At 26.4% G+C, this 25186-nt stretch overlaps 2 protein-coding genes across 5 annotated transcripts; one reads left to right on the top strand and one right to left on the bottom strand.

Moving 5' to 3' along the window:
• The first annotated feature begins 4769 nt into the window (after positions 1 to 4769).
• On the top strand, positions 4770 to 15054 carry LOC132944452 (TBC1 domain family member 1). Its single transcript, XM_061013801.1, has 21 exons — positions 4770 to 5310; positions 6186 to 6392; positions 8396 to 8530; positions 8721 to 8870; positions 8989 to 9110; positions 9168 to 9225; positions 9301 to 9441; positions 9510 to 9627; positions 9693 to 9809; positions 9864 to 10074; positions 10147 to 10318; positions 11021 to 11160; positions 11228 to 11370; positions 11432 to 11548; positions 12333 to 12485; positions 12581 to 12751; positions 12947 to 13098; positions 13164 to 13416; positions 13494 to 13663; positions 13723 to 13890; positions 14030 to 15054. The coding sequence occupies exons 1-21, from the start codon at positions 5197 to 5199 to the stop codon at positions 14672 to 14674; spliced, it is 3657 nt and encodes a 1218-aa protein (XP_060869784.1). The 5' UTR covers positions 4770 to 5196; the 3' UTR covers positions 14675 to 15054.
• On the bottom strand, positions 13669 to 25160 carry LOC132944455 (DNA repair and recombination protein RAD54-like). 4 transcript variants are annotated; one of them, XM_061013808.1, is made up of 16 exons: positions 25106 to 25160; positions 24603 to 24764; positions 24376 to 24462; positions 24112 to 24261; positions 23844 to 24040; positions 23718 to 23787; positions 22892 to 23086; positions 22576 to 22797; positions 22078 to 22501; positions 21820 to 21982; positions 20958 to 21159; positions 19426 to 19632; positions 19194 to 19357; positions 17563 to 17752; positions 16172 to 16245; positions 13669 to 13807 (listed from the first exon to the last, which is right to left on the bottom strand). In XM_061013808.1, exons 3-15 carry the CDS (start codon positions 24376 to 24378, stop codon positions 16177 to 16179), a joined length of 2256 nt encoding a protein of 751 aa, XP_060869791.1. In that variant the 5' UTR covers positions 24379 to 24462; positions 24603 to 24764; positions 25106 to 25160; the 3' UTR covers positions 13669 to 13807; positions 16172 to 16176. The 4 variants fall into 4 exon arrangements, with proteins under 4 accessions (XP_060869791.1, XP_060869790.1, XP_060869792.1 ...); XM_061013807.1 differs by having other exon boundaries at positions 24838 to 25145; XM_061013809.1 differs by lacking the exon at positions 24376 to 24462 and having other exon boundaries at positions 24603 to 25145.
• Positions 25161 to 25186: the final 26 nt, after the last annotated feature.

Below are 25186 nucleotides of genomic sequence, written 5' to 3'. Positions count from 1 at the left end.
TTGTTTATTTAAGGTTGCTATTGGTTATGATTGTTCTAGTTTTAGTTGTTAATTTTGAAGAATTTTATCAAAATAAAAAGAAGAAATCAAGCCTTGGCCGCTTCACAAAAGGTGTTAAGAAGAAAAATTGTCAATAAATATAATAGAAATTAATAAATTATATTTTAATAAATCGGTTGATTTTTTCGATCTTATGAAAAAATATTAACTATAAATTGGAACTGTGGGGGTAGAGTACTGTAGGTTTTGAACGCGTGTGTGTTTGTTTTGGCAGAATTTTTAAATGGGCACCCGTAGGTATCTGTCATGCCCGAGTGGGGGATGGCCGGGGCCTCTCTCTCCGGACACCGTGACTGCCCGAAGAAAAATTCCGCCCGTGGCTGTGTTCGAACCGGCGACGGTGCGTGTCGCAACCAACGCCTTAGTCCGTTCGGTAACTCCGAGTTATAACTTTAATTGTATTTATGTTATCCAAATAATAAAACGCTACGACACAGATAAAGTTCTTCCTTATGTGTTGTGGAATTTTGATAATTCTACTATAAATACAGAGGGAGCATAGTTGTCCCGCGCAAAATAGTTTTTGCCATTTTTTGCATTTGTAAGAAAGAGACAACGCATGCGGGTCCTCTTAAGTTTTCCTACATTTAACAAAAAAAAAAAAGTTTACTGGAAAGTCGAATTAATTTTTTACGAGCGTTTGAAGTTATACATTGGATATTCGCCCGTAAATTAACAAATTCTCATACCTAGATTTTCTTATTTTGTCGTTATTCAAAAACTGTTGTATAACCGTAGGTATATTTGAAATTTTTATCAAATGTTTATTTTATCATTTTCTATATATTACGATAACATTATCAAAATATTTCGACTCGTTTTGAGTTAAGTATTTACAGACATTTTCAATTTTAAAATAAAATAATCAAAACTTTATTCGTTGGGTTTAAGTCAAACATCTTGAAAATTTAAAACAAGGTTCCTCGTTAGTAGTTATAATTGAGATTTAGAGAAATATATATTTGATATATTTGAGCATTTGAGAAATATTTAAGATTCATAGGCACGCTTTGTTTTATAAGTAATTAATTTTTAATTAATTTTTACAATATTTATAAAAATCTTAATAATTTATTGTAGCTAAACAATTATAATATTGTAAAAATGTACAACAAGGATTATCATAAATTTAGTTCCTAATATAGTTCATAATGGTAAGTTCTAACTATGTAACATATACTACATGAAATTAAATGATTACCTATTATAATTTTGCGTAATATACTAATATAGCTCAATAGCTGCATAATTAAATTCGTGTAGGTACTAGGTAGTAAGGTAAGTAGGTACTGATGTGCTATATAGAACCTACAGTTTAAAATAATACTGGAACAAATATATACATATATATATAAGGTATACAGCCAATATTACATGGCGATCAACTTCCAAATAATGATGTTTATTTTATTTTATTGACCTCTATATTTTATAGGTATTTGTATAATTATTGTATTATACAGTTATAGTTTCTTGTACGTTATAATTTCTTTGTAACATAAATAACGTACCTATTTATATATATAGTGATATATTATATATATAAGCAATAAGATCCAAAAAATAAAAATTATACTTACATTATATAGATATATCGTATAAAATATTTATACTGTATATTATACAACAATTTACAAAGTTCTTAATTCTTTTACAAATATGAAATATTAAATGAAATGAATATAGATGATTTATCATCATAATATATACCACACTGCCCTAGATCCAATTAAAATTAATCAACTCTAGTACAATATAGGTAAAATGTCTAAAATGTATAGTTAACAATTTTGAAAACAAATCGAATATCTGAACTTAAAGTGAATAACATTTTCAAATGGCTTACAACTTTAGTTATAAGTAAAAAAATAAAAACAAGTTGTATTTTACATAAATAATAATTATATACGCCTTGTTGTATACATTTTAATATGGATAGTGATTAGTGACTATATATAATCTTTATTACATATAGAATAACATTTTTTAAATTATTTAGGTGTCTACCTCAATATATGATTTAAAATGAATAGAAAAAAATTATTGTTTTTCAATCATGATTTTTCCTATATATATTAATTATATTGCACTGCACATTGCACAGATTATCCGATGAGCGTCCTTGAATTATCCATACTTAACTCAGCTTAGTCTTATAATTTGCATTGGTATCTTATACTAATCTTAAACATTATATGGTTCCTTCCTTATTATTTCACGTAAACAATTTTCACATTGAAAATTATGGAAATATTCTAAATCACGTGTTGAGAATTAACCACGTGTGGAGCACTAAAAAGCTGGAGGACGGAGGTATTTATTATACTATATAGGTAAGTAACTAAACTATTAAGTATATTTATTATATACCTTCCTATAAGTAGAAATTAATTTCATAAATAAGTAGGTATAATCACCTATATTTTAAAAAAGGTAAAAGATTTGTTATTTTTTAAACGATAAGTTAATAACTAGTCACAAGAATTATGTTTGATTGACACACTAAAAACTTTTTGCAACCAAAATTCGCAATAATTATTATTACATTTTTAAATAATAAACTCTAGGTATTTATTCAATTATAATGTATAAATGACATACTGTAGGTACACCGCGACTGAATAAAACCACCATCTACCAAAACAAACATCCTACGACTATTTTATATGGTAGACAGTGGTGGAATTATGGGGGGGATATGAGGATATATCCCCCCCAGAGGCTTTTATTTTTAGAATAACCATAATTAAATTCCCGTACGCACTAACTGGCTTTAAAGGATTTTAAGATAAGAAATAATAAGAATTCATGGATATTATCATAGTTGAGATTTTTCTTTGAAAACCATTATTATACTATTTATCTCATTTAATTTATAATAATAAATTAATATAATATTATGATTGATGAGATTTAATGGTCAAGGGGTGTGGGGGGCATAGCCCCCTACTAGAACTATAGTATAAATGTATATCCCACCCCAGAACCAATTCCAAATTACGCCACTGATGGTAGATACCAGGTATCTGTATATCAATTAATAATTATATACCTACCTATATGGCGGTATAGCTAGTGAATATTATATTATATATTTTCATTTAATCTGTAACCACATTGTAAATTGTATAGCCTAGCCTATTAGCATAGAGCAGGCCTAATCAGCTCCTTATATGAAGGTAAAAATAAATCGTCACTGCAGTCAAATATATGTAGGTTGTAGGTACCTAACTATGTAAGTGTGCTCCTCGATGGAGGGATTTGGGAGGGTTACTTTACGTATAGGTACTAAAAAATATAGTTATTTTTTTGTAGACGTATTACACTTCTTACGCAGATACGCCACTTAGGTGCAATATTCGTCTAGAATAAATTATCGACGAATGAAATTATTAAATAAGACAATCTATACGACCTAAACTCTACAAAAATTACAAATTACAAAAGTCTAATATTTTTGTGCTAAGCAACATAGGCGGGTCTACGGTGACAGCCTAGGGTGCCTGGGCTGCCCCTGCAATTTTTGAAAGGTGCCGGTCAACCGAGTTTTAAATCAGAAGGGTCACAACTTTTTTTTTTTTTAAAACATGATTTTTTTGTGTGTATCGTTATAATTACCATTTACTTACAAAGATATGTTCAACAAAGTTAGGTATATAATATCTTTATTTAACATGTATTGTCAAATTGATTTCCTGACTTCGGAAATCGGGAAACCTACTACCTATAAAGACTTGTTGAGACAGACGACGACGGTACCGTACGCATCTATAGGTATTATGTTTTATTCGTAGCTAGGTGGTGTAATCCAAGGCTGTAGATGAATAATATTCCTGAAGTTACTGTAAATTATTATTGTAAACAGATAATTTAGACTTTCTTTTTAAATTATATAAATATTTTACTGTGGAGGGGGGGGGGGAGGGGTGGGTTTAAAAAAATACGGCTTTGGGTGTATAGGGCTTTTTTTGGTTCACCAATAAGGTAGCGCCGATCATTAGCTAGGCTGCCTCTGGAATCTGCCGATGAAGTCTAGTCACGCCTATGCTAAGCAATTAATAATTACAAAATTCGTTTATTTATCTATGCGACTATACCATATAGTATGTGTTTTGCGCCACTAACAGATACTTTAAAATCGACTTATTATATTATAATATTGCGTATACCTAAATAAAATATTTAAATGATACAACCCTATTTGGCCTAGACCCGTCGTAGTGGCCTATGTATGTAGTGTGTACGACCCTTGTGTATCGTTTCACTCAGGGTGACGGAATAAAAATTATCTTTAAAATATTGAGAAATGAATTTGGCGACAAATATCTATCAACATCGTGAATAATATAGTCTTATATAGATAACAAATATTTTCACCGATCAATTCTAGAAAGGATAATAAGATATTATCTGTCATAATAATGTAATAATTAATATTATCACTGAACTGCATAGGGCTCAGTGAATATTATTATCCACCGTAAATCGTGATGCAATAAAAATGGAAAATATTTAGAGTAGCATTACAGTCTACAGACATAATAACTTTGTAATCATAGAAAAGAATAACTAATGTTCATGATTACTGAAAAGTAGCCAGTACTTGAGGCCCGGTAGCCTTGAGAATTCGTAAAATGATCCCCTTCCATGCATAATCGATATAATATTATGTTGATGATAATAATATTGTGCCAATTACCAAAATGAAGTCGCCACTCTCTCGCCGCACATGTCCTATCTCGTTCCTCTCATCAGTCATCAGTTGATACTTGATTCTGTGTTTTGTGTACATAACATTCTTATCATTTCAGTTTTGTTTTGAAACTGGCTAATATTATAAATTATAATGATCGTCAGATGCATTAAACGGCTTCAAACACGTAACGTGTGTTGCGATAATTAAAATTTAACATTATATAGTTATAGACGTAATGGTCTTATGAAGTTTTTTGTATTGGGTATTTTTTTTTTTGTTTGGTATATTGTATACACAAAATGGTTTTTCTATAAGGTACTTGGGAACCTGAATTCTAATGATTTATAACTTAAAGTGCATTTTATGTTGCACTATTTTAAACCAATGACTGTTTGTCTATTTGGAATAACTATTAAAGATACAATTAACAAAACAACAACATGAAACTATATAAAGTTGAATATTTAAGCTCTTGTACAGTCAACAAACGTCTTACAAACCCAATGATCCCGTGGATTATTGCAGAGATCAAGAAAAATAATTATCACAAAAAAGTAAGTGTAATATTTTTGTGTATGAACATAAATGTTAACGTGATTACTTATTAGGTACCAAATTTGGCATGTATATGTGTTAAATACATTATTATTTATTGACTATTCTCAATTCTGAGTACTTGTAAATACAATACATTTGTAATTAGAAGATATTTAAAATTTGAAATACCTAATTTATGTTTTAGAAAAATTTAAGAACAAGTTAATACAAAAACAATGCTATAATAGCATTATGTTTTGTCAATACTTTCTCATAAATTGTTTAAAGATTACAGAACATTATATGTTTAAATTGTATTTGATTAATAATCATACTTATGTTTATCAGAGTCATTATATTGATGACATGTGCCAGATTGTCAGGATTACAGATGGGGCGATATGAGTAGGAATTGAAATACTTTTTATCTGGATTCAAGCAATTCACTGTGTGGAAGGTGCAAATTAGAATCCTTGCCAGGAATATTTTTATGAGATTTTGGATGCTGGTTTCTATTTTCTAATAAATAACTGAAAAATAAAATGTTTACAGTTAGCCAGTTAGGTATCTACAAAATAGTGAAAATTATAATCTCTATTTTACTAGGATAACATAAGTTAGTTAATTTCATAATATTTATTTCTCATTAGTCATTATCAATAAAGAGATAATTAAATTATTTAAATTCTAATATTGATTTTATTAGTTTAGTTGATATTTTTTTAAACAACAGTACCTAAATAGTAATTAGTTTATGTTAAAGTGTTTACTTTCATTAAAAATTGAGTATTCATTGTTTTATAAATTATCTAGATATTATTTAAATTAAATACTGGCTCTTATATATTATTTTATAAAATAAATTAAGTAAAAATAATTTTATATTTAAAAGGTAAAAATTGGAATAGAAGATGTCAGTCTTGTGATTTATGAAAATTGGGATTGTAAGAACAAATTATTTTTTCAACATGAGTTAAAGTTCATAACCAGATTAGCATTTTTAAACAGCGATGTTGCTACATTCTTTTATGCAGTCAGAGATATGACAGATGAAAACAATGTACATTGTCATGTTTACAATACAACTCAACCAGATGAAGTAAGAATATTTTTTTATTTTACATAATTATTATATTTTAATTGCATGTTAGTTATAACTTATAGAGTCTTATAATATTAATGTATTTTGTTTATATTTAATATTGTTTTTATTATGTAAGATTTAACGCTCTCGATAATTAGTACTGTAAATTAACCAACTGTTTTTAATAAGTGGTAATATTTTGAAATAAATTTATGATTTCCTTCAAAAAGATTAATAACCAGATTGCATTTAATTCAGTTATATAATTTTAAATTTTTCAATAAAATAAATTAAAATGTTTAATGATTATTAGTAAATTCTTCTATTTAAATAACATCATTTAACTGGCTAGTTGTTCCGGTAAAACCTCAATCATAACATTGAAAATAATAGGAGTTAAAATTATTATGTTGGTTAGGAACATGAATTAACGTTATTCATTGTGACCAAGGACAAGGTGAACTAGTATTATATTGTGAACACTGCTGCATGTTGTTTAAAAAACATGTAAAAATATAAAATGTTATTGTAAAATAATTACCTATTATTTTAAGTTTTTTAGTTAATGTTGTATTAAATACAAACAATTGCCATCAAATTATATTAAACATTTAATTGTATAAATAAAAATAATTTTTATAACTTAACATAGGATTATACTATCTTTAATATTAAATATAAATCATTTGAGTAAATATTATACATTTTCTCAACTGTACCTACATTATATAAATATGTTTTCATTTTTTCTAATTTTATTGTATTAGGTAATCTGAACTATTATTTTTGTTTAAGTTTAAGTTTAATATTTTATGTTAATTATATCACATGTCTTGTATGATTCTACAGCCTTGACTCTTGATCTTCTAATGACAATGACTTTTCTTAGATTTCCCATTAAAAAAATAATGTTACAATTAATGGTGTTGAATTATTGTAACTATATATTATTAATAATTTTAATAATTTCTTAGAATAGTTAATAATATATCTACTGCGTACCACTTAATAATATTTTTAACTATGTTTAACACAAAGTATTAATGTACCATAAGTCATAACATAATTGTATGTTAAAAAGTTAACACTACAAAGTAACATAGTATTTGAATAATTAAATTCAATGATCAACTATATCATTAAGTGTTAAATTTATCTAACAAGTTGATATGCTTAACAAAATGATTTTTATTTAAATAGTTGGTTATTAACTGTTAATATAAGCATAGGTATAAATATATATTTATTTTTACATAAATATAAAAAATATTTAAAAAAATATTATTCATTGTTAATTAATTCGTTTCACAAGATATATAAAGAATTTAAAAAAAATACACTAATTTATGGATATGTTGATTAAATTTTTATCTATCAATTATAATTACTAAATTTCTATTTTTTTTCTAAATGTATACCATTTAAAATAAATTTGAGGCGTTTCTTCTATAAGTTTCAAAAAATGAACGAAAAATGTTTACACTCACTCGTATTGTTATTGATAGCAGTGGATTCATTTTTTAGTTTGTATATTTTTTTTTGTGTAAACTAAATATTTGATAACATATAAACTAAACTACAGTAATATTTAATTTGAAAAATAAACTAAATAATTTAATTTGCAGCTGATTTAGTAGCTTTTTAATATTCTGTTTGATTATATTGTTTTTCAGTCAAAAAGAATTAAGATAATCTGGTGATGCATTTCATCTATATAATATCCATTGTTTAATTAAATTTCTACCATAAAATAAAATTACTACCTTAAAAAATAGTCTTTTTTATCATTCTTAATGATTTATTAAATCTGAAATGAATTGTATATGATAGATGTTATCTAATTTTGTTTTAGTGAATGACATACTGTATTTAAATGGTTAGACTATTTGAACACCTTCCAACTTCTAAATTTAGAATGCCTAGAAAGTATTTTGTTTTGTTCGGCAATAATTCATTAGTTTTAGTCAACAGTGGCCTGAAAATATTCTGATTTTAGTATTTTAAAAATTTTTTTTTAGGTAATGGAATTATTTTCCACAATGAAGGAAAATTCACATAAATCATTACAAAGTATTGGACGTTCTTTAAGTAATGCACAAACATTAACTTCATTGTGTGCTGATATATCTCCAAACTCGTCTCATTTTTTTGAGGTAATTATACATACCTGCCTAAAATAGTAGGTAAATTATAACTATATGTAATGTTACATAAATACAAATGACAATATTGTTTTTTATCTAAGGTTTTTGTGTTTAAGGTTTGAAGGTTATACCTACTAAATTTTTTTTTATTTTATTGTTTCTTGTTAAGTGAAAAATAATAATAAAAAATATGTTCAAGGTGTTATATGTTGGTAAAATTAGAGTGTCACAAAAAAAAGTTCCAAATTCGTTTATTGATGATGCATTAGAAAAATTTCGTTTACACGAATTGGAAAAAAGTAAAAAGTCAAATAGTACTAATACTTCAAGACGAGGATCCCAAATAAATGTAAATTTAATATTCATTATTTTATATTTTAATTTTAGTATAAATACCACTAGTGTTACTGTTAATGAATAATAATTTTGTATAAAAACATACAACATTTTATATTTTCTGATTATAGTCTTCAGATCAAAACACAACCTATCTTTCAGATCCAAGACGTGGATCAATGATAGTTTTATCGCCTGGAATTGAAAACCAAGGTTATTCATTTGGAGCTGAAAAACAAACTAAAGAATTAGAGTAAATTAATTTTATAATTATATTTAAACATTTTATGTAATGTAATTTTTGGTATAGGATTACAAGAACAAGATCTGGATCTATAAATTATCCAATTAAGAACCTGGAGACCAATGTATATATACATTTTTATTTTTTAAATAACAAATTATTAATTGTATACTTCAATATGAAATTTTAATATTTTAAGGGACAAAACACTAATATAGCCGAAGAAATTAACAGAACAATGGTTTTTCAAATTGGTCGAACCGACTTACGATTAATAAGCCCAGATCGCAAACAAATACTTTTGCATAAACAATTAAAAGATATAATTAACTGCGTGCAGGTTTGATATAAATTATTACTCAATTTAAAATTACAATAATTAAATAATGCAATTATATTTTCATTTAGGGTTCTAGAAATCAATTACACTTTGGTTTTACTTGTAGAGATTCTTCATCAAGTGAAAGTTGTATTGGATATATTTTTAAATGTGAATCAGAGTCTGTTGCAATTGAATTAGTCACAGGTTTTTAATGATTATTGGTTATTGTTTTTATTTATTTAATTTAATGTGTTAATTTACCTATTTAGCAATTAATTTGGCCATCAATAACACTAATGAAGCATTGAAGAAAGAAAAGCAAGTAATAGTATCTTGTGAACATTGTCCTATGGTGTGGTTTCATAAATTATGTTCTGACATTGAAAGTATGTTCATTATATAATTAAAAGTTTAGCAAATTTACATACATTTTTTTTTAGATCTTAATGAGCACAAAATTCAAACTGTAATATTTAAACAGTTAGAAACCTTACCGGAAGATGATCAAGAAATTGTACTGACAAAGTTACATGGTTTAGAAACATTAAGTAAAATAAGTCTTAAAGAACAAAATGAACTACTTATAATGTTGTTAAGAACACACTGTGAAAGCAAACAGATGAGACATGTTCATGATTCAGCTGAAAATAGGTATGGAAGTGGGACCTTGTATTATAATTATATAATTTGTTTTCTGCTATATATTGTAATTTTCTTTTCTAGACATGAATTTTTAAATCAATATCTTGGCGGAAGTACAATTTTCATGAAAGCTAAACGTTCACTAACCAGTTCTTTTGATCAACTAATGAAAAGGAGAAGTTCAAAAGATGATGTTGGCCTAATAGCTACTGTTAAAGAAAATTCTTTGCCAAATAATATTGCATTTTATAAAGTAATAAAGGATTAGAATTACAAAAATTTAGATCCATGACAGAAACTATTTTTGAAGTAAAATTTCTTTCTTGAGGTGTGGGTGGAAAATAAATAGTAACAAATAATGAAACGACACTTTTCTTTATTTATTTATTTTGCAAGTCATGCACGGCGGCGGCTGCGTACACGTTTATTTTTATTGTATTGATTTTTCTTACTCTCTCCCTAATTCACGTCTTATAATTTCACGGACCCCAATACTTATGAAAGAAGTTTTATTTCCCCAGAGAGTAATAGTGGGCTCACACACTCATTTTTTTTTATTTAATTATTTCTAATGTTGCTCTTTTCTTTATGAATCAATACAAAATGTTTCTTTTCTTTTAAATGTTTTGTTTATTTTAGTTACAAGAGTACCTTTGTATAATTTATGGAATTAACTTTAAAAAAAAACTTTGTTTTAAAATATAATATCAATTGAACTATGAATATTCTTATAAACATAAATATTTTAAGTTATTCAAATCAACTACGATACAGAACAATAAAAATTAATATCATTTTTCTTTAAGAATATGTCATTTAAATTTTATACTTTTAAAATATACTTTTAATAATTTTCTTTATAAAAAAAATAGCTTCTATAATAAATTATATTATATTGGACATTTCATATAACTTATTATTAATTTAAATATAAAAATATTTTATTTTATTTTAGGAACCTTCTCCGAAATCTGATTCAAGTTCACGATTACTAGTACAACAATCAATATCTAATAGTAAAGCACATCCTAATAAATCAGAAGTTTATTTAGCTGAAACTAAATCTCACAGCAGCCCAGCGTCTATGATGAATATGTTGGTTAATAGAATTATAATAAAAAAAACTACTTTTTTAATAAACATAATAATTATTTAATTTTAGGTTTTTGAAAGTTGGTCAATCCCCAAAATCTTCTATGATTTCAACTTCGGATAATGATTCTGATGAACAAAATGATCTGAACCCGGGAAGTTGGCGTCAAGCAATTTTCAAAAATGTTGTCACTCCTAACAAACAAACGAAAGGTAGTTTGAATTTTTGAATTTATTGCAGATTATTTATATTTATTTAATATTGATGCTTTAGATACTGAGAATGTTAAAAAGAAATTAGATGCTGACGATTTAAGAGCTTTGTGGAAAAAAGCAATTAATCAACAAGTATTATTAATTCGAATGGAAAAAGAAAATGCAAAATTAAAAGGTTGGTAAAATGTATCGAATTCATATTATATAAACCACAGCTACAAAATGTATATTATGAATTATTATATTACGGCCCATAAAGAAAAAAAACCAGAACTTCCGACTTCGAGCCAGGCCCTCATCATTATATAGCCCACTAGTTTCAAGGCGCCGTTTCCTAATCATTTCTTCGGTCACGATTGTCAATGGTTGCCTACGCTGTACGAGTATATCTGGAAATGTTTGAGTGGGTGAAATAGTATCTCAGGACATTCAATGATGTCAGTTGCATGCGTGAAACAAGTTCCTTGTCTTGTGGGCTGGAGTCTAAATTGCAAGAGTAAAATTAACCAATATGTGTTTGAGGATATTCTTTAATTGATTTTATTGTACAATTAAACTATAGAAATATATGTACGAGTAAACAGTATTATGACAAGACTAAGATAAAAAACTAAATACTTCTGTTGGAATGCAATAGATAGGGCTATAGAAAGCGCTAAATCCGTTACTTAACAAAAACTCCAGCTCCTCGCCAATACCCAGTTATGTCCTTTATAATGTATACTAAGGGCCAGTTGTACCATCTCCGATTAAAGTTAACTTGAGTTGAATTGACCGAATTTACCCGGTTAAATATCTGTTATGAGCTGATTAAGTGTAATTGAAGTTTAACCATAGTCGGTACAACTGTTCCTAAGTAATAGCCATATATTTTTTTAGGGGTTCCTATTAGTATAAATTGTTTTACTAATTATTATATTTAAAAAAGTTTAATTTGATATTATATTTGAAAATTATAGAAAGGCAAGAAGAAGCGACAGTAAAAAGAATAAAACTGGAGTATGATGATATTGGTTCATCTGCTCGAGAATATTTGGGTGTGTGGGAAACAATAGTTAATAAAGAGAATCGTAAATTTGATGCAAAAATGTTGCGTCAAGCTATAAGACAGGGTAAACAATATATCATCTAAAATTTAATAATTCTTACTGAAATTTAAAAAAAAATGACAAGTCTATATACGATACAATAATAATTAATATAACAGGAGTTCCAAGAAGTAAAAGAGGAGATGTTTGGATATTTTTTGCTGAATTGTATTGTAACACAACTGCACCTTCTCCTATTGATCTGGAAAAGTTTCCAAATTTTAATGTACCATATGAACAATTATTAAAACAATTAACTAAGTATCAACATGCTATCCTTATCGATTTAGGTAAGTTGTGTTCAAGTATATATTTTTTATTATATTACAGTAGATTATTATACTAAAATTCAAAATTTTTGTTTAAATTAAATGATTTAACTTTGAATAGGAATTAAATAATAAAATAAATAGTATTATTGTTATTTGTATTATTTAATATTTAATTACCTGTTAAATATATTATTATTTATATGAAAATCACAGGAAGAACATTTCCAAACCACACTTATTTTATGTCACCTTTTGGTCCTGGGCAACTAGCTTTGTACAATTTGCTCAAAGCATATTCTTTATTAGATCCAGAAGTTGGGTATTGTCAAGGACTTTGTTTTGTAGCTGGTGTCTTACTATTACACGTGAGTGATACTTTAACGGAATATTAGTAAGTATGATATTAGTAGATAAAAATGATTTTTTACAGATGTCTGAAGAACAAGCCTTTATGATGCTAAAACATTTAATGTTTAGACGTTCGTTAAGAAAACAATATCTTCCTGATATGGCAGCTTTGCAAGTTCAACTCTACCAATTATCTAGACTTCTTCATGATCACCACCCTGACCTTTATGCACATTTCGACAATTGTGATATTCCTCCAACATTATATGCTGCACCTTGGTTCTTGACAATGTTTGCTTCTCAGTTTCCATTAGGATTTGTTGCTCGCATATTTGGTATAATTATATTAATTAGTAATTGAAGCTTTACAATTTATTATAAAAGTTAATAAATATGTTTATGTTTCTTATAGATATATTATTCTTTGAAAATATTGATGTTCTGTTTCGTATCATATTATCATTGTTGACATATCACAAGGATAATCTGCTTGCATGTGATGGAATGGAACAAATAATGAACTTTATTAAAAATGATTTCCCTGTTGTAAATAATGAAATCATCGACAAAATTATTAAACAAGTATGTTTAAATAATCATATTAATTTACTTTAATTTTAGTATACATATATTTTTATAAGGTATTTACAACTGATTTATCAAAACAATTAATGGAATATGGAGTCGAGTATCATGTATTGCAAGAAGAATTATCTTCACCCAATCCTGAAATTAAAAAAATTAAACATTTAGAGGAAATGAATAAGGCTTTAATGCAACAAAATAAAATTCTACATGAACAACTTGAGGTAAATTTGTATGAAAATTTAATAAATGTAAAAATTGCTGAATATAAAATAAATATAGTATTAAGAATTATGTTCAACCAAAATATGTGTTCTCAATTGTAATTTGTTTTTTTAAAATTTCATGGTTTTTGTGTTGTAGATATCAATAACAAATAATGGACGTTTGGAGATGAACAGATCTTCTAATCTTTCAGCAATTAACCGGTTAGAAAGCGAAGTTAAAAGTCTTGAGCTTACCGTGGCAACCTTGGGAAATTTTGTATCTGAATTAGCGTATGCTCATTCAGCCATAGAGATACCACCTGATGTATTAGGTTTGATTTCTCAAATAAATATGTGCCGAAATCGGCGAAATGATAATAAGCAAACAAACATTAACAATTTGTTCAGTAAGCCTCAGTTAGAGATACCATTTAGAATAAAACCTATATTAGAAAAATCTTTATCAGACTCCAAAAACATATTGAAAAAATCAATAAAAGAAGAAATAAATCAAGAAGAGGTGAAAAAGAAAAATTGTTTAAAAAGCTCAAAGAGTAACTATGAATTATTTAGTAATGAAAGTAATTTAAATAATAATGGGTTGCATCCACTGGACTGCGAAGACGTGAATGTATGTTATTCTGGAACTACAAAATTGCGAACGATTAAACCAATTCGTAGCAATAGTGATGGTCATTTTATTTTACCAAACATTGTTGCAATAGATGTAGATGATTCACTATGTAAGCGAGATAAAAATGAAAATATTGAACTAAATACTTCTACCGTTAATGGAAATTAAAAATTTCTCATCCTTCATTTGTATACTTTTGTGTACAACTTTATTCTAACTAAAATGTACCTATTGTCTATTTATTTAATATATTTATACTTATTTATTTTGTGATAATTTATATTAGTATTTTTCTCAATTAAATATAAAGTGTTGTGTTTAAATAGTTATGTATGTTGTAAATACTATATATGTATATTGCCTGTATGTTATCAAACCAAATTTAATTTAATTAAGATACATTGTACAACCATTTTTTTTAACAATTAGATAGTAAAGAGAAATTATTTCCATTATGTTATTTATGGAAAATGTTAAATTCTTATAATTTATATTGAATTTGCAGATACATTTATTTTATTTTATATAAACAATTTTATTACTACTGATATAGTTTTATTTATTTATTAAATAAGTTATACTTTATTAATTAAATTAATGAGGCTTATGAGAAATAAGCCACTCCAAATAAATTGATCAAGCTCCCTTATGTTAAAATAAATAATAATGTACCTGACCATTATGATAATCAAAATTTAAGTTTTATCGGAGATCCGAACTTTGAAGTTCAGAAAATGACAACAAATGCTTACATAATAGACCTTATACTAATAGACTGAGAAAGGGTATAGTTTGAGTGGTCTTTCCAGGTATCCCACACACATGCGCAGAAAACGATACAATAAACTGAGTATAACTATATATAATATATATGTATAATATCACCGTAACGCAAATTGCCAAGAACTGCACTACCCAAGTCTATGCTCAGTCTTCTAGTATAAGGTCTATGGCATAATATGACTATGTGAGTGATAACCGAATAGTTTATGCCACAGATACAATATATAATAATCATACTAAAAACAAAAAATTGGGAGAGAAACACTTGGTTGATTTGCAAATGTCTCTTCCCTTAAATCAAATTGTTCATGCTCTAAGGGCCTGTTTTACAATCATAGTTTAAACCTTGGTTATGCTTAACCCACTGATTTTACTGGCCAAACTCGGTGGTTTAACCTTAGTTTAACGATTGTAAATGTATAGTTGTCCTGTTGTCATTCAATTAATAAAAAAATTTTTTAATTTGTTTGGAAATTATTGTCTTATATTCTTATATACAAGCATTTGCCATCTTCAGTCAAATATTTGTAGAAGGATCACATTCAAATTCTAACCTTTATAAATAATAAATGTATACCATTTATAAGACAGGTTGACACAGGCCACATGCGCCCATATATTCATGCCAACGACAGGTTAGGTATTAGGCGTTAAATGTGTTAAATATTAATTTATTTCACGGTATTACTTTGACTAAATATAAGTAATCATATACAAAATTAGGTAGTATATAGCATTACATTTTAAAGTGTTTATAAATAGGATACAGGTACTGGGAACTTAATTATCATAATAAATCTAATATCATTATTTATTTATATTATCTTTAACAGAATGTAAACACATATTAAATAATTAACAAAAATAATTTAATATACATACTTTTATCAGTGTATTATATTATTTTCTTCTTCTTTTTTGTCAATGTTATCATTGTCCTCTTCAATAATTGGTTTCTAAGAAATTCAATATCATTTTTGAGTTGTTAACACAATGTGAACAGATTTAAATTATAAAATATATTAATTAATTATACATTGTACATTTGTTTTGGCCATGAACAAATCAAAAAATAGAAATGTTCAATTTACAATCTTTAATATAAATAATAATAGTGAGCATGTATGCTTTTGAATTTTGGTATAATTTAAATATTTAGAATATCACCACTAATAAGTCAAGTAAATTGTTTTAAAAATAATTTTATTAATTATTAGTTTATAAAAAAAAATGTAAAAAACAATTTCTGATCAGCGTTAAAATGTAGTTAAACTATGTATTAAGAAAAAAAATATTTATTTGTTTCGAATAATAATGACAATTGTAAATGCTCATAATAAATTAATAACTTATGTTTTTAACATTCATCATTTTGTCCCACAATACTTCATATATCTCAGTATCTCAGAATTTATACATTTTTTTTATAGGTCTTAGCCTTGTTGGCTGTTCTACACAGATACCAGTTACCTACTCTATAATGTATGATGTACATGATATACATATTATACAATATACATAATACATTGAAACATTATAAATCCTAACATATTTATGACTAAATAATTAAACAATATATAATAATTTCATTTCGTTTCTATTTCTGTTAGTTCAATATGAAAGAAAGTGTTCGGGGAAATTATTTCTTCTTGCAATAATTTAGTGTTGCATTTAAAAATACGCTGTATTTAAGTGGTTGCAGACAAAAAATTCTAAGTTCAACAACATATAGAGAAAAGCACATAAAAGGGCAAAAATTGAAACAATAAATTCTCAGATATTAGTGGCAAATATTACAAAAAATCTAAGTTTAATGAAGAATTATGTAGAGTATTTATAGCATTTAAAATTCCATTTTCTATGTAATGTTACAATTTATAAAATTGTTTGTCTTTTAAATTAATATGTAGCTATACTTTATTCAGAATAAGATGAACCGCGTGCTGGCCGCCGTGCATACGCTCCCATTGGTGCGCGAAAAAAACGTGTTTTGGTCGAGCGAGCAGTTCAAACTTATCCTGAATAGAGTATAGTACATCGAACATTTTTAAAAATAATTTTTACTGGCTGAAATATTTAAGTTATACCAATATTATATGCTAAAATATTTATTAGTGTAAATTTTCAGAATTTTTAGTGTTAGTATTATATTTTATTGATCTACAAAATCAAATTCTAGTAATAACTAATAATAATGGTTTTTAATTTTTATAATCTAGTAGCAAATATAAGAAAATATATTATGTTTATTATTTATATATATATAATATTACCTCTTTATGAATTGTAGAATTTTGATAAAACACCATACTGATGCCAGCATGCCAACATTGTTTTAGTACTGGATCAACAAGCCATCGTTTGTCTGCACAATGATGCCAACAAGAAAGATCATTTGTACAGTCACTATCCACTGGAGGTAGTTTTGTTTGGATATTATTAATGCAACGGGTGCATTTTATTCTAAAAAAGAAAAATGTATTTAAATAATATACAACATTATAAAAATATACTATATAGTAAATCAATAAACAAATTAGTGAAATAAAAAACAACATGTAATAGGTTCATTGAGCTATTGAAAAACATTTATCTTAGAGGTTTAAAAATCCAAATGAAGGAAAGGCTTATGCCCTTTGTACCACCAACTAGAGCTACCCCCTTTAGATAAAAAAAAATTGGCACTACATTTTATTTTAACCCTAGAGCACACGCTTCACGGTCAAAAGGACCGGGCTTTTAGAATTTTGTTCATTGTTTCAAAAATACGAAATATTAACCTAACCTAATCTGGGTACCTTCTAATTAGATGATAAACTAACATTAAATACAACTCCTAACTGTATACGATTTGATGCCTATACTATAGAAGGGTTCAAAATTCATTACCTATTAATATAGTGTTATACTGTGACATTGATACACAATTAAAGTTTATGATAACTCAATTATGTGTTATTCCTATCGATAAAACGTAAATGAATATTTTATTTTCATTGTGACTGGCAATATTGTTGTTAGTTGTCAGTTGACATTGGTTTGCCATACTGTGTGTAACTACGAGTATAATACACATACTACAGATAAAACATTTATACATGTAAGTATCATTACGTTTTATTTTTACCAGGTAAATTTTTGTTTTAGTCTTACTATATTTTCAATATAGTTGTTTTACATTATATTATTTTTTCATTAGAATGGACGACGATCAAATTCGTTTACTTATTGAAACTATTGATAATGAATATTTTTTTCTGTTCTAAATATTGCAGGTATAAATAGCCAAATTATTTATGCTAGTAACACTAATGCAAAAATTGTTCATAGAGAATATTTAAAATGTCTTTCAAAAGTACAGATAAAAAACATTCCAATGAATATAAAAGTTCGTATACGTGAAATCACAAACGCTATAGAGGAACCAGTACAAAAGACGTCAAATGCTCCTGGAAGATGTGCATTTTGTAATTGGAAAAAAACCAAAAAACATCAAATTTGTGTAACGAGTGTCAATCATATATATGTAAAGAACATACAGCGCCTTCGATATGCCAAAACTGTTCACAACGAACGATGGAAGATAATTTTTTTTTAGAATAAAATATTTTATATAATTAATAACCTAATATGTAAAACATTTATATGAAAATTTAATTTGTTTATATTATGTATTAATAAAATCATTTGACAATTTTTATTTATTTAAAATCAATAAAATAATTATTATTTAAATTTATCGAGTTTGAATTGAAATATTTCAATACACGGTCAAAAACACCGTGTGTGTGGAATCTCGTGAATATTTTTAATGCGTGTAATCTAGGGTTAAATATGTTTTTATACTTATATTTAATGGATTATTGTAATTACATTGTATGTTAAAATTAAATGTTTTTCTTACTTTTCATGTGTATCACTAATAGTGTCTTGCCGTAGATTAAATAATGTACGTAATTCTGAAACTGTAAAATGTCTTGCAACATCTTCTTCACAGTCAACTACACTAGAACTTAATGCTTTTTTGTGTGCCTGTCTTTGCATCATTTTTTCTTCAATACTTCCAGTCTTCAAAATTTATTAAATTAATTAATTAAGATACATTTTATTGATAATACTTTACTACAACAACTTACAGCTAAAAATCGATAAACAAAACAAGGTTTTTTTTGGCCATCTCTCCATACTCTAGCCATTGCTTGATCATCATTAGCAGGATTCCAATCGGGATCAAACATTACTAACCTATTAGCACCAATTAAATTTAATCCACAACCTCCAGCTTTTGAACTCAACATAAATAAAAATACACCACTAGTAGGGCTGTTAATATCATCTACAGCCTGTTTAAAATACAAATAATAGTTATTACTGTAACAATTTTTCATTTTTGTTATTATATATTTCAAAATACTTTAAAGGTAAAACCCGTTTAGTATGATTTATTGGTTTTTTAAATTGTATCACTTTACTCATTATTTAAGTACTGGAAAGGCAATATATTAGTGGCTGGCATTTAAAGGATATTTAGAAAATTATAACTATCTATGTTACATTCTGAGCAGAGTCACATAACTTGAAATTTTCACAGAATATTCATATGAGCATTAAATAATTTTCAAAATATTTAGTCTCTTTTATTTTTTTTATATTTATTTTTTATTTGTATTAACTTTTTTCAGTTTTTTTTTGTTTAAGTAAAATACAATTTTATTGTTTGAGTAAAAAAGCTTGAACATGTATTATAGTGATAATTATATTATATATATAATGTACTATATTATACTATATTACAGTACTAGTATAACCTAACCTTCCTTATAAGTTGTTAACACATCAATTCAAAAATATCTAAATACATAGACACAATTATTTTTATATGTTTTTAAAGTTCAAATTTTGACAAAAATAGATATTTAAATGAATTACAATTTCAGTTACTTTCTTGTATTTAAAAAATATTATTCTTGGGAACTTTTAAGTTTAACATTATATTTTATATTTTTATATAATGTAGCATGTACCACAAAGAATTTTTCAAAATATTTAGATTAAATTTTAGCTATTGCCTATGTAAACCACAATTGATTATAAATATCTGTAGTAGTAGGTGATCTAGTAGAAAACCAGTTACCCCCTCACCAAACTTAATCAAAATTATGGCAGCTAGAATAAAATACGAATTTATCAATGTCGTTGGTTCTTATCGCCATCTACATTAATGTACACCACGGAAAACCGCTTTGTGAGCTATCTATAATATTTAAAATCAATGATACCACTAACCTATGTACACCGTTCTACAGAAAGTTGATTTTGAAATCATTACTATTAGGATAATTAAATATTATTAATATTCTAAATGCAATGTTATCGGCAAAAGATATCTTAAATGTTATACTTAGTATACAATTTTGGTTGGCAATGATTTATCTTTAAATTTAACTCATCCATTACAGTGACAAACTTTATGACGATTTACATTCACACTTAATGTAAGACAGAGACACACTGATTTTGAACTATTATTCCAGGTTGAAAAATAATTTTAACTAAGATAATCTTAAAAAATCTGAATTACTTTTATAATTAAATTAATAGTATAGGTAGTATTAAATAAATTGAATAATATAATTGTTTAATACATATATAGGATAATGGTACATACTTTTGCTCTTTTCTTAGCAGTCATGGATCCATCTAATCTAACAAATGTATAGTTTCTTAATTTAGCAAGTCTTTCAAATAATTCTAATGTTTGAGTATAATTAGAAATCAATACTACACGATCAGTGGTGGTAGTTTTTATAACAGCTAACATTGTGTCAAGGACCATTAATTTAGATGATAATTCAATCATGAGTTTTTTTCTGAAAAATATAATACAAAATTAAAATTACTTATAAATACATATTAAAAAGGTAATATACCTTCTTACTTTGAAATCAAAAAAACAATTCTATTATTGATTATACAGGATGATTCATTAAGCGTAAAACACTCATTACCTCAAAAAGTATTAATGTTTTTGAAAATATTTGTTTACATAGTTTAAAGTTGTTAAAAAACAAAGTTTTTATTAAAATATTATATTTTTAAATATTTTTATTCTTATATTTTTGAATGACAGCATAGAGTTTTAATTTCATATTCCAAAGCAGAATATTTTTCTAAGTATTTTGATTCATAAAAATTGATTATAGGGCGAGTAGTTTATGAGTTATAAGTATTTAAAGTTTAGACAAGCGAAGTAGTGGACAAAAATTTTGCGAGATAACCCCATACCACTCCCCTCCACCCATCAGTCGTTCAAAAAAGTAAAACACTTAAAAAAATATAAGGATAAAAAATATTTAAAAACATAATTTTTTAATAAAAATGATATTTTTAAACAACTTGAAACCATGTAAAAAAATATTTTCAAAAACATTAATACTTTTTGAGATAATGAGTGTTTTACGCTTAATGAATCACTCTGTATATTAATTTATATTTATAATTTCAGCTTAAAATAATAAACTTTAAATTACTTGGAATGAGCTGCAATATATGTTGGAGGTAGTAATTGTTTTGAATTTTCAAATCCATCACTTCCATTCATTATTTTATCTACTATAAGATCTGGATGAGCACATAACTTCTTGAGCAGTGTAATAGCAGCTAATGCATTGCTAGTAACTTTCCCATCGTTACCTGTAAATGTAATAATATAATAATAATGTAATAATATTGTTTAAACTATAAACTATTAATATTTAAGTGAAAATTATTGTAAATAATTAGTATACCTTTAATTGATTTTGTTACCATATCAGATTTAAGAAGATGGAGGTATAAATCAGTTTGTAGTGGTGTCAATTTTATGCAAACAACATGTTCAGTTTTAACTGGTAAGTATTTGGAAAGTAATGCTGAAGTACGTCTAATTAGACATCTATTTACTAATGAAATTAATTGTTCTAAACGCTCTGCTGCTTTTTTCCGTTCTGAATCAGTAGCACAGGAATCTTGACCTCGTACAATAGGTGTTTCATATTGGCGACGAAATTCTTGTGCAGTCCCTAAGATGCCTTCATTAACAAAATGAACAAGACTAAAATATTCAAGTAGATCATTTTGGATTGGTGTGCCTGACAACAGAACTCTTCGTTTTGCTTTTAAAGCCATTAATGAACGGTAAGTTTGATTTTCACAATTTTTTAATCTATGTCCCTAAATAGTAAATATGTATTCAAATTATTATTTTAATTATTTATCTAGATCAAAATAAAAAAGATTATATTTACCTCATCACATAACACAAGACCTATATCTTCTGCATTTTGTAACAAACTTGCATGACTACGAAAAGTTTCATATGATATAACTAAAATTGGATCAACAGTTCTACGTCCTCTAGCTTGAACAAACCCAGTAATTACTTTGTCCACTTGTTCTTTGCCTCCTCCATCAACAGGTAAAGCTCCAATTCTACCACCAAGCCATTTTTTTATTTCATTACACCAGTTCTTAAATAAAATATATTATTTTAATGTTTATTAATAATTAATATACAAACAAGATAGGAAAATTGATTTGCATTATTTAATAGTTAAATTCTACCTTTACTAAAGAACTAGGTGTAACTATAATAGCTTTATGAATAGTTGGTGAAGCATCTGGTCCTTGTTTCAAAAGAGTCCACATTAGAGTTATGCATTGCAAAGTCTTTCCCAATCCCATTTCATCTGCCATGATGCATCCATATGCACCTTCTATACGTACTCCGGTAACACATTCATACATAAACTTAACACCCTAAAAAGTGAAGAAGTTTTAAAGTTTTAAGAATAAATTAATTAAAAAGAATTAGTCAGTACTATAATGAATGAAATGAAGAAAACACTATAAACACTTTTAATATTCCATTCCTCAAATTTAGTTCACCAGTTTAAAGCTCTTATCTTAAATAATTGATGATGTTGGATTACATTCTCCTCAAGTAAGATAAACTGCCAAAATGACAAGGCAGTGTGCAATAAAATGTACCTGGAATCGGGATGCAATTATTTGGGAAGATTAAAGTTATTGCATTCAAATGTAAATAAAAAAATTATTTAAATTAAGAGATAAAATTATTTTATAACGATTCTGTTTTTACCAATAATAAATAACCTGTCTAGCAAATAAAACTTTGGTTCAAACAGGGGTCAACTTTTGTTTTATATCAGCCTCATTAAAAAATCAATTGAGTAGGTTAGTAATAGTTACAATTAAACTAGTTAATGGTTAACAATGATAATGATTAATATCTGCTATTTTGAGAGCGAAGGTCTAGGCAATGAAAAAACATGTGCATAGTCCAAAATTTCTGTTTGAAGAGTAGAACATTTTCTTCTTCAAGAACTCATGAGGAATATTTTTTATTAATATTCAAAATTATACTAACTTCTCTTTGATGGGGCCTAAGTATTTTTGATAACGCCGGATCAACAACAACATTAACTAATATTTTATCTCTAAAAAAAATAAAGACATTAGTTTAATAATTATTTCCAGTTTAAGTATAACATACTTATCCATTTTTAAAATGTCATGGGCACTAATTTGTGGAGGAATATATAAAATAAGAGCATCTGGAGCAGTAGGGTCATGTAAAGGTCGACGTAAGCCATCACGGCGAACACCTAATGCTCTACTGAAACTGCTACCACTCCAATTTGCTATTGGTACTTTAAACGGCTTTGATAATATATTTCTTATATTTTGTTCCTTAAAAAAATTAAAATTTAAACAATTTCTTTTATTTATAATTTTTACAGTCATAATTATATTATACTAACATATAAAGAAAGTGTTATAGATTTGTCATCTAATTTTGAATTTTGTTCAGTTTTTTGTGATTGGTCATTATATTTCACACAAGCTCTTTTAGATTGATTTGAATCACTCAATGGTCGTTTATTGACTTGGCTTGGAGCTAAGCTTCGACGCTAAATAAGCCATTCAAAAATACAATTAAACAAACTATGTAATATTATAATCTTGATTCACAGGTAGTTTTTATTTTGCTACACAACAAATGAAAAAAAAAATGAAATACCTACCATGATTGCTGATTAGTGTGGTTATTGAATTATGCAGAATCAAAATGTAGTTTCAAGACAATAAATTATATATTAAACTGCATACCACTTAAATCAATTTGACATGTATCAGTTATAAATATATGTAAGTACATTTGTTAAAATATAAATAACAAAATGATTAAATTCTGATATAGGCTGAAATACTGCAGAAAATTTAAATGTATAGTTAAATAAAAATAACTTACCATTGTTCAATGAAAAGTGACATTCAAAACTCAATCAGTTTGATTCAGACCATGATATTATTACAATAACATAATAGATCTGTAAAATGACTTGAATTTAGAACTGGACTGTTTAATTGCATGGTCTTTTGGTTAGAATGATTCACTCTAATATGTTTTGAGCTTAAAAATAGTTATAACATTAATAACAATAACCAAACTAGATATATTGACATCTATATTTTTGAGTATGTACCTATCCAATAATAATAAAAACGTAAATTTAAGACAAAAGTTGAAGAAATATTGTTTAACATTTATAAAACCAGTAAAGTAGGAACCACAGCTATATACTTAGAAACTAATAACTAACTATCGACTTATAACTCATAAGTATTTTGATTTTAAAAACTAAAATTTAGCAAATTTGAATTAAAATTATAATTTAAATCGGTTTGGTACTGCAGTCTGCAGACCTACAGCGTACTTTATTTATGTTAATATTATTAATTATTTTACAGTACCTATTACGTGCTAATGCACCATGGCTTAATAACTCGCATTTCAGACATTCACTATGTAGTATTATTATCATTTATCATATC

This window comes from Metopolophium dirhodum, chromosome 5 (genome assembly GCF_019925205.1).
Source record: "Metopolophium dirhodum isolate CAU chromosome 5, ASM1992520v1, whole genome shotgun sequence".
Lineage (NCBI taxonomy): Eukaryota > Metazoa > Arthropoda > Insecta > Hemiptera > Aphididae > Metopolophium > Metopolophium dirhodum.
Note: the sequence above shows the minus strand (reverse complement) of the source record. Positions and strands in the feature narration are given on the sequence as shown.